The sequence below is a fragment of the Thamnophis sirtalis genome, unplaced genomic scaffold (genome assembly GCF_051295495.1).
Source record: "Thamnophis sirtalis isolate CommonGarterSnake01/CBP01778 unplaced genomic scaffold, rThaSir2_p1.2 scaffold_14, whole genome shotgun sequence".
In the NCBI taxonomy this organism is placed as follows: domain Eukaryota; kingdom Metazoa; phylum Chordata; class Lepidosauria; order Squamata; family Natricidae; genus Thamnophis; species Thamnophis sirtalis.
Genome location: NW_028261394.1, coordinates 14168469 through 14179611, shown reverse-complemented (window position 1 = coordinate 14179611; position 11143 = coordinate 14168469). Strand labels below are relative to the sequence as shown.

General features: G+C 43.0%; 1 protein-coding gene across 4 annotated transcripts in view; it reads right to left on the bottom strand.

Moving 5' to 3' along the window:
- UBN1 (ubinuclein 1) overlaps positions 1–11143 on the bottom strand; it is a 47602-nt gene continuing 36459 nt past the window's right edge. For 2 of the 4 annotated variants that reach the window (XM_087729383.1, XM_087729384.1), the window contains exons 17-20: positions 8060–8312; positions 6305–6430; positions 5927–5998; positions 1–2985 (exon numbers count right to left, since the gene is read on the bottom strand). In XM_087729383.1, the coding sequence (XP_087585509.1) occupies positions 2933–2985; positions 5927–5998; positions 6305–6430; positions 8060–8312 (504 nt within the window). In that variant the 3' untranslated portion in view covers positions 1–2932. The remainder of the gene's footprint in view (positions 2986–5926; positions 5999–6304; positions 6431–8059; positions 8313–11143) is intronic. The other 2 variants (XM_087729385.1, XM_087729386.1) reach the window with 2 other exon arrangements.

Here is an 11143-nt window from a genome sequence, read left to right as displayed (position 1 = left end):
GAAAAAAACCTCAATTTTATTAAGTTGCAGTATACAAGATTAATCATTTTCCGTGTCCCCTCCACCTCCTTATTTCCTAGAAAGGCTGCCTTTTCCCCACTCAACCCCCCTACCCCCCCCTTTTCTCCCAAACACACAAAAATAAATCACAGCTCTTTCCGCACATAAAATGAGGCTGATTTTTAAAATTTTTAAGTGCCATCTGGTGGGGCTTATGCCCACCGTAAACAAAATCTCCCCCAGTAGTCAAAGCCAGGGCAGACATCACTCCTGGGGAAGCAGCTCGAGGGACTGCAGCCCCACCCCGCCCGCCCCGCCCACCGCTCTTTGATCTTGCCCTGCGCCATGGCTTGCTTTCTTAAGTTCTACTTCTTAAAACACAATGGGAGGAGGGGGGAAAGGGGAAGGGAGGAAAGCAGGAGGGGGAGAGATTGGGCAGAAGTTCCACCACATAACATTTCCCTGAGGCAAGAGGCTTTGTGAACATTTCCTTTTTTGTTTTAAATAGATGAGGGGTTCTCCTCCAGGTATGGCAGGCACCAGCACAGGTAGCAACCAAAGCTTTTGGGAGAAGAGAGAGGGGGGGAGGGATAATGGCTCATGCAAGGCCCAGATCCTGCTAAGTGCCAATTGCTTGTTCCTATGACTGATAAAAAGCAGCTTTTCAAGAGGTAATTAACATGGAGTAGAACTGAGCTATGAGGAAACACAACACCACCGCCCCAACCAAAATCCATGCAATGAAAAAAATAAAAATGTGTTTCAACCCCCCCCCCCCTTGGCGACTTGAAAATGCAGTCTTTGGCTCTGCTGCTGCACCTTTTTGAACAGAAATAACTCAGGCCAACATTAACTTTTGGGAAAAAGAATAGGGCAAAAAAATAAAAAAATGCAAAAGACTTGAAACAATTTTGCAGAAATTAACCCAGAATCCTAAAACACCTCAAAGGAAAGAACTATTTTTTTTTCTAAGATGGGGGAAGAGGGGGTTGTCTCAAATCAAACAGAACTCGCTGTGTGTCTGTGTTTTAAAACAGGGGTTTGACGAATTGCATGAATCAAGTGCTTTTTTTCCGTTTGAGTGGAAGAATCAGTAAATTGGGGTTCAAGATGGGAGAAGAGGCTGCGAGGAACAATTTCTGCTGGCCGCAAGAAGACCTCAAGTTGGGCTGATAAGCTTTTCGGGTTGAGTTTGCAAGAAAAAGAATTCCCCACCACCACCACCACCTGCAACTCTGGCTGAAGAGTAGCAACTTAGCACCCAGCAAGTTTAATGAGCCTTGTACTGTGTGAGCTCAAACATGTTTTTTTAAGCTCCAAACACACACACACAAAATGGGATAATTGATGCCTGTACTGTTAAATTACTCCTCTCCCCCCCCCAAGGCATCTGTTTCTCTAGAAGTGGCAACAGATTGGAGAATCGAACAGCGACAAGCCAAGCCAAGCCAAAAATCTAGATCATCAGCTTTACTCCAAAGTAACCTCCAGGCCAGATCATCATCATCTTCACTTAATGACCCCACAATCCCTTGCAGGGTGAGCCTAACGGAGCAAGCAGAGTATTTTAATGGCTGGATGCCCTTCCTGTCACCAATGCAGAGTTTTGTTCAGCATATATATATATATATCCCCAGCCAGTTAAAGAGTTGCAACTAAGCAGTTTTAAGAAAGAAGGGGAGGGGGGGAAGTCTACTTAGAAAATGATTTAAGTCCTGAAGTAAAATGGAATCTCGGCATCTCCCTTCCACTCAGAGCATAAGGGGAAGCTCTCCCAGCTGTTCCAGGCACAAAGAGGCAACTGCATGTGAGCAAAGGTGCCCCCACATCAGGTCACTGGGTGCATAAAACGTGCCAGGTCTCACAGCAAAGCGGGAAGTCCCTGCCTTGACTCGATTTGCCCAATGCGGGAGAGAACTGGCAGCTTTCCCAGACATGCCCACCCCACATTATCAGCACGGCATCCACCAGCGAGTGCAGTTAAAATGGGGATAAGGATGGGCCACCTCTACCCACCCTACAGCCCCCCCACCCAAAGTTCCCTTAAATAAATCCCGATGCGCCTTAAATAACAGAGAAGGATGTTTTAAAAAAGGAGAACGTTAAAAAGCTCTGGCGAGCTCCCACCTAAAAAAAGAGAGCTTGGGATAGCTTGCATTCTGGCTCCACCATCAAAAGGCACTGAAATGACAGCTTCGTTATACACATTGACCCATTGGGGGGGATGAGTAAGGGAGGGCTTAGAACCCCATCCGATGTCTTCAGTGGAGAGAAGGGGAAGGACTGGGCTTATTGGGAATAGGGAAGATGGCAGGGTAACTAGAACTGCCAATAGAGAGCCCCCCAATCGGCGTTCGAGGGTCCTCAAGTGCATCTTAAGGCCTTCTAAAGTCTTCACTTCCTTCTGAGAAGGACCAGAGAGCTGCCACGGAGAAGGAAAAGATCTTCCAGGTAAGGATCAGCAAAGCTTTCGGGAAGGAGGAGAAACACCCTCCCCACAACACACAGATCGGGGCGGTGGCTCCGATTAGCCAGTCCATCCGCAGGCAGAAGCGAGGGCCTTTGCAGGACTCCGCTGCAGAATTAAGAGGCACCTGGCAGGAACTCATGGGACCTGGCTTCCACAGGGAGATCTGCTCCAAGGATCTCGCCTCCCTCTGATCTGGACCCCTTGGAGGAACTTGAAGTGAGAGTCGGGCCTGCGGAATGCTTCCTTCCTCAGTATCCGGCTCAGACAGCCCCCGCCCCCCACCCCACCCCGGGGGAAGAATCTTAGTCCAAACTGGGATAAGGGGAAGTAGGGGACCTACAGATTGATTCCACCGAAGAAGGAAAAGCAAGGAAACGACAGGTGAGGCTCCCTTGCTGCATTATTCTGCAGGCTTTTTTCCCCCCCTAGAGCTGGTTGTGTTCTTTTTTTTCCCCAGAACTGTCACAATTTCCTCGGTTGTACATTGGGCCCTTTGCTGTGTAGCTGAGAACTATCTGAAAGAGACATGAAAGGAAGGGTTATGAATATACATGGCAGTAGAGTTCCAAAGTCTTAGCTATTAAAAGATACTTCAATCACACTTTTGACTTCTTTCAAGAGTATAGATTCACAGGGAAGGATGGAATTACTATGTCCAGCTGAAAAAAATTCTGCACTGGGGGAAAAAAATAATACCCAGGAACAGAATTCATGGTAGGTGAATGGTTTTGTCGTAATCTAGACCTCCTCCATTGGTACCACACTAGAGGCAGGGGGGCAGGAAGAGAGAGATAATTCATTTCTTTATAAACTCTTATCTCCCACAATATGGAGAATGGAGGTAAGACAGGCAAGAGAGGTAAGGGAAGGAGAGAGGGATAGGAGAGAGGGTAGGAGGGGGTAAGAGGAAGAGAAAAATGGAGAATGGAAAGGGGAGAGAGGAAGGGGAAGTAGAGAAGGGAAGGAGGACAGAGAGAAGAAAGGAGGTAGAGAGGGAGATGAGAGAGGGAGAAGAAAGTGAACGCACAAATATAGTGTATGGAGAGCAGAAGAACCAATAACTGGGTTTTTTTTCTTTTTCTTTTGGGGAGTTGATATAAACATTTAATAATACAATATGATGTTGGCTATGCAATAGTATACATGTGATTATATATTATGAAAATGAAAAATAAAAAAACTTTATGAAAAAAATATGGAGAATGGATTACTTGAGGAAGATCAGGCAGGAGACTTAACTGGCTGATTAATTGGTTGAATAAATACATTTTTCGATTAAGAAGGAGAATACTTGTAGATCAGGGTTGAACTGTGGGGCCCTTGATATTCTCTGAGCTTGGGGTTTTTTTTTTTTTGGCAGACATTTCATTACCCAACAAGGTAACATGGTGCTAGTGACTAGCGTTTCATTATACAAACTGGATCACATGAATAGCACTGATGATGTTACGGATAATGACGTCTGAAAGAAAACAACCAAGCTCAGGGAGCACCAAAGGCCCCACATTTACAGATTGTCCAATTCCAGAACAATTCTGGGTGGCTTCATAAATAAACAACTTTATATGAAAATAGCCATAAGATAATACAATTGATCACATCAACATCAAACTCATACAAGGCCCAACTAACCCACCCACATGTATAATAACAATAACAACACCAACAACAATAATAATAACAGTAATAATAATAAGAACAACAATAATAATTTTGCAGCTTCCTGCAATAACACCAGTGGAACTGCAAAGAACTGGGCTACTCAGAACATCTTATATATTAAGAAGGTACTTGGTTGATACCTAGGACGCTGGCAGCAACCCGTATCAACCATTAGCACCAGTCACTGGTAATTATGATGCATTTTTGAATGTTCAGTTGGCTGAGTTTTATGTTTAATGAATAAAGTATATAATAATAGACTTTCCCACAAACAAAAAAACTAACGCAACCAGTCCACTTCATGTTTTGCAAGGAAAATTTTACACTGCAGAAGTTGCTTTAGTAAACAAAAAGCGAGCCTCCCAGAGACGTGCACAGTTCAAATATCAGAAAATATCATTGATCTGGTTACTAGGCAGTGATGCAAGGAAGTAGCCTCCCTACCTGAACCACCACAGCTTCTCATTTCAGTTCAATGACAAAGGAGGGCAGGTCTCAGCGAATAAAAGTCTTTAAAGATACTACTGGGATTTGTCAACATAAAGGATTGCTTTTTGGCTCAGGATATGTGCAAATGAAGGTAACAAGAATTGCCCACTTTAGACCCCCTTCAAACAGTATTTCTACATGCTGTGTTTCTATTTATGACATGCCTTCCCTGTCTTGCTAACGGAGACATCTAAAATCACTACAGATCAATGGTACTGCGATTGTTATAGTGTCCTTTCTCCTAGATACAATCCCTCTCTGAAATCTTGTGGTTCTCAGCCTTGGGAGACAATATTGAGCTAAACAAAATCCATCGACCGACCAGACAGTTCCTTCTGTTCTAACCCAAAGAGCTAAAAACATAAAGCGCAACAATACATTTAGTAACAGAAACAAAATCAGCACCCCTAATTAAATCTGCAATTGCAGCAAACCTGTAGCGAGTCCTCGGCTTATGACCGTTCATTGAGTAACCGTTCAAAGTTACAACTTTGTAACTTTGGGCATATACAGAAGCAATGATCAAGTCAGGCTTTAATGATGTTGGCTAATCCACCCTCTTGCATCACAAAGTGAGAAGAGCCTCCAGGATCGGGAAGGGAGAAGGTAGATTTGTATGGAGCTCAGCTTCCGAATGAAGAGAGATTCTGCTGGTGGGTGTTGTAGCCCACAAGCACAGCTGGGCAACAGATTTGGACAGTCGGAACAGAGATCTTTTCAGGTGGGGAGTAGAACGCCTAACTCCATAGCATCAGAGTGTGTTAATAATAATATAAGAAATACTAATGATCTGATGGTCATTTTGAAATATCATGTGCGCCAAATTTCACGTTTGTAGGCTTCACGGTTCTGGAGAGTTTGTGATGTCATGTGAGTTGCATTTCACTCATATACCATATTTTTCAGACTATAAGACGCACCGGAGTATAAGACGCACCATGATTTGCTTTTCTTTGCCCTCCCCAGCCCGCAGGAGCATTTTGCAAGCCTCCCAAACCCTCGGCACGTCCATTTTTGCAAAGGAGACAGGGTTTCGGTAGGCCAAACATACTGTATTCAGTGTGTAAGACACACCCGGATTTTCACCCTCTTTTTTGAGGGAAAAGGTGCGTCTTATACTCCAAAAAATATGGTATATAGATTGGGTTCTACTAATCGAGATGACATGTTAATATACGGCATGTTGCTGGTCCTTGTACAATGTGCCATTCACTAAATAAGTCATAATTGGCAGCCGTCCAGGAGGTGCCCGCTGAATGACTCAGGAGGCGCACAAAAACCAAGCAAGAGCGACGGAAGAGTTACCTGGCAAACTGTGGGATAAATGGGCAGGCGGCACTGCCTGATGGAGGCTGGTAGACAACCCAGCCAGAAGACCTAGAAAGGAGAGGGGGGGATTGAGGAGGAGGAGGAGGAGGAAGAGGAGGGAGGAAGAGAAACAAATGTACATTGAAGACAAATGAGCCGAAGATGATCTGTGGATGGATTCAGATGAAAAATGACCCGCCCTCCGCCCTCCAACCTTCGCCAAAAACTCTCCAGCAAACCTCTTTCATCTCATTATTGGATTGGCTGCTCAGCTAAATTCACCGGTAAAGGTAAACAGCTGTTTGGCTGATGTGCCAAGAGTTTGGAGGCAGTAGCTGAACACATAAATCAGATGGTCTGAAAAAAATGACGTACCTGAAGGGGCGCAGGGCATTGGATGGGGCAAAATCCCAGCAACGATTCCCTTCCCACAGGTCAAGTCATCGCTTGAAAGGGCGGTTCGCAAGGAATGAGCTAGCAGGGGCAGCCTGGACTGTCTCCCTGCCGGAGCCAAAACATTAATTCTCTGCTCCCATCTCACAGGTTTACTTATCAAATAATTATATGCCACTACATAATTCCAGCTACAGCGCCCAGCGACAACAACGGACAGCAAGGATGGCTATTGCGATACAATAACGACAAAAAGCGTAGCCAGAAGAAGGGAACAGCGACCAAATAACACCACAGATGATGCTCAAGGTCATGTCAGGCCTGGGGAAACCAGGGGTTTATTTACTGCAAAGCCCATCATCCAGCACCAGCGCAGAAAAAAAAGGCGGGATTTCAGCAGTGGGTCTCCTATTTGGAACATATTTTATCTCTCAGGGATCTGCATCTATTTTAGGGGGTACAAATCACCAACAAATACTTCCAAAGAAACGGTGAAATTCATAAGGAGGTGGTTATCCTTCCAGAAATATAGGGGAGGGGTCTTGCTGGTCAGAGAGACAAAACAGACTAGCCAATAAAGGAGAATATTTGTGTTCTTTCTGAGCTCGGTTGTTTTCTTGTAGAGGTTTTCATTAAAATAGGTGACATCATCAATATTAGTGATGCAGAGACTTGGCCCTATCTTGCGTCTGTTAGAAAGGATGTTAACTCCAACCTATGGGATGTTTTTGACTAATTGTTGAGGTCCATCTGGTAAAAGCCCTTCAGAGTCACTTAAAAAGTTGAAAAATAGGAGTAAGTAATAGCAATTAGACTTACATATTGCTTCACAGTGTTTTACAGCCTAAGCACTTTATAGAGTCAGCATACTGTCCCCCTCCAACAATCTGGGTCCTCATTTTACTGACCTCAGAAGGATGGAAGGCTGACTCAATCTTCAGCCAGTCAGGAATACACTCCTGGCAGTGAGCAATGAGTTCGCTTGCAGTGCTGCATTCTAACCACTGTGCCACCACGGCTCAGTTAAAGGTTCCCCTTGCACAAATGTACTACTCTAGGGGGCGGTGCTCATCTCTGTTTCAAAGCCAAAGAGCCAGCGTTGTCCGAAGACGTCTTCATGGTCATGTGGCTGGCATGACGAAACGCCAAAGGCGCACGGAACGCTGTTACCTCCCCCACCAAAGGTGGTCCCTTTGGAAGAAGCTGGGACAAGTAACCGAAGCTCACTCCGTTACCTGGCGCTAGGGATTTGAACTGCCAAACTGATTTCTCGGCATCTTAGCCACCACATCCATTACGGACTTTGCATTTGGAGCTGCGCCACAGAAGCACTTTTGATTTCAGACCCCTCCCATGCGGTGTCAGTGGATGAAAGGAAGGGAAAAGGAGGCTTAAGGAGGTCATGTGCATGAGAAGGTATTCCGTGATGGATTGTCCCAACCAAAAGGACAGCTTTTGAAAGACAGGACGGGACCCAGGCCCAGAATTGTTGAGATGCAAAAGCAGAGCGAAGACAGAGACAATGACAGACATAAACATGAGCGAGACAGGAAGGGATCTTCGTAACTCATCAGAGGACCACCAGTTCAAGGGGATGAGTTTTTTTTTTTTAAAGGATCCCTTTGGGCAACAGCAGGCGTGCATGTAGAAGCATGGGGAGCACATCATCTGCAGCAATGCTTACAGGCTGTAACCCCCAGCACATGAGTTCCCCCCCATTTTCCAGCCAGCACTTACTATGGCCAACGCTGTGATGGAATGTTCCTGGGGCCGGTCCTGTGACTACCACGTCCTTCGACACCCCAGCCTTGGACGAAGAGTCTGAGCTGTAGGAGATCACGTGAAGAGGGAAGGAAGGGATCGGCGAGATAATCCCCAGCGGAGCAGAGCTCAGTGCCGTGGGCAGCTTTGGGCTGTTGGACTTGTAGGAAGGAGACAGGACGTTCAAAGACGATGAACTGGTCAGCAGGACTGCTCCACCGGTTCCTTTCTGGGAGAGGGAGGGTGGATAGATGGGGGAGGAGGGAAAAGGGTGGGGGAGGGAGAAGACGATGACCAGTCAGAACAGAAGAGCAAAATGCCACTTTCTCAACTGTCAGGCCCCGCAGTGTAGATCAACAGGCTTCAATCGTTTTACAAAGGAGAGGTCTTTGCTACGCCCACTTCCCAAAATTATGACAAGCACGAGTTGAAATAAACATTGGCACTTGCAAAAAAAAAAAAAAGTCTCCTATACCATAGTAACAGAAGTACTTGGCTTAGAACTGTTAATCCATTGTTTTCCTGTAGGGAAGTATCTAGCCTAGGCAGGGGCTAGAATGCCTCCAAGGTCCCTTCCAACTCTGTTATTCCATTCCATATTCTATTCTATTCCATTCCATTCTACTCTATTCCATTCCATATTCTATTCCATTCCATTCCACTCCATTCCATTCTACGCTATTCCATATTCTATTCTATTCCATTCTACTCTATTCTATATTCTATTCCATTCCATATTCTATTCTATTCCATTCTACTCTATTCCATTCCATATTCTATTCTATTCCATTCTACTCTATTCCATTCCATATTCTATTCTATTCCATTCCATCCTACTCTACTCTATTGCATTCCATATTCTATTCTATTCCATTCTACTCTACTCTATTCCATATTCTATTCTATTCCATTCTACTCTATTCCATTCCATATTCTATTCTATATTCTATTCCATTCCATTCTACTCTATTCCATTCCATATTCTACTCTATTCCATTTTACTCTACTCTATTCCATATTCTATTCTATTCCATTCTATATTCTATTCCATTCCATATTCTATTCTATTCCATATTCTATTCTATTCCATTCTACTCTATTCCATTCCATATTCTATTCTATTCCATCCTACTCTACTCTACTCTATTCCATTCCATATTCTATTCCATTCTACTCTATTCCATTCCATATTCTATTCTATTCTACTCTACTCTATTCCATATTCTATTCTATTCCATTCTACTCTACTCCATTCCATATTCTATTCCATTCTACTCTACTCCATATTCTATTCTATTCCATTCCATATTCTATTCCATTCCACTCTACTCTATTCCATATTCTATTCTATTCCATTCTACTCTATTCCATTCCATATTCTATTCCATTCTACTCTACTCCATATTCTATTCTACTCTACTCTATTCCATATTCTATTCCATTCTACTCTATTCCATATTCTATTCTATTCTATTCTATTCCATTCCATATTCTATTCCATTCCATTCCATTCTACTCTATTCCATTCCATATTCTATTCCATTCCATTCCACTCCATTCCATTCTACGCTATTCCATATTCTATTCTATTCCATTCTACTCTATTCTATATTCTATTCCATTCCATATTCTATTCTATTCCATATTCTATTCTATTCCATTCTACTCTATTCCATTCCATATTCTATTCTATTCCATTCCATCCTACTCTACTCTATTGCATTCCATATTCTATTCTATTCCATTCTACTCTACTCTATTCCATATTCTATTCTATTCCATTCTACTCTATTCCATTCCATATTCTATTCTATATTCTATTCCATTCCATTCTACTCTATTCCATTCCATATTCTACTCTATTCCATTTTACTCTACTCTATTCCATATTCTATTCTATTCCATTCTATATTCTATTCCATTCCATATTCTATTCTATTCCATATTCTATTCTATTCCATTCTACTCTATTCCATTCCATATTCTATTCTATTCCATCCTACTCTACTCTACTCTATTCCATTCTACTCTATTCCATTCCATATTCTATTCTATTCTACTCTACTCTATTCCATATTCTATTCTATTCCATTCTACTCTACTCCATTCCATATTCTATTCCATTCTACTCTACTCCATATTCTATTCTATTCCATTCCATATTCTATTCCATTCCACTCTACTCTATTCCATATTCTATTCTATTCCATTCTACTCTATTCCATTCCATATTCTATTCCATTCTACTCTACTCCATATTCTATTCTATTCTACTCTACTCTATTCCATATTCTATTCCATTCTACTCTATTCCATATTCTATTCTATTCTATTCTATTCCATTCCATATTCTATTCCATTCCATTCCATCTTTTGAGGCATTCAACACAATATCTGTGTAGGCTTGTGATAAAAGTTTTGGCTTTTTAAAGGATTAAAGAAAACCATTTGGCAATCGAAAGGGTGCAAACTGTTCACATCCCTGTGTGCACTATGTTCTGAAGTGAACTGAACTGAAGAAGCTTCTTGGATGAGAAGCAAAATGTTTTTTAAGGAGAACCCCCCCCCCTCCCAGGAAAGTCCAGTTGCCTTTTGGAAAAGCACCTCGTGACAATTATGACCTGGATGATTCAGGATCCCCATAGGCATCAAGAAACAGAGGTTTTATTCCATTTATGGAAGAATGCAATTTGGGTCACACTGAATATATGGATCTTTCGTTTATAGATGGCACTAACAGACAGGGAGAGGAGAATCACCACTTAGCAGAAGGATCAACAGGTCTATGGAGATTCTCAATCATCCAGGTCATAGTTGTCACAAGGTCGTTTTCCAAAAGGCAACTGGACTTTCTTGGTTTCTTTCCTTGAAAATGTTTCGTTTCTCACCCAAGGAGCTTCTTCTGTTCAGTTCACTTCTTCGCTTCAAAACTGAAGAAGCATTTTGGATGAGAAGCTCAACATTTTCAAGGAAAAGAACCAAGAAAGTCCAGCTGCCCTTTGGCAAACCATCTTTGGGACCCAAGGGCCAATAGACTGCCTGTGGACTCCCCAAATTAAA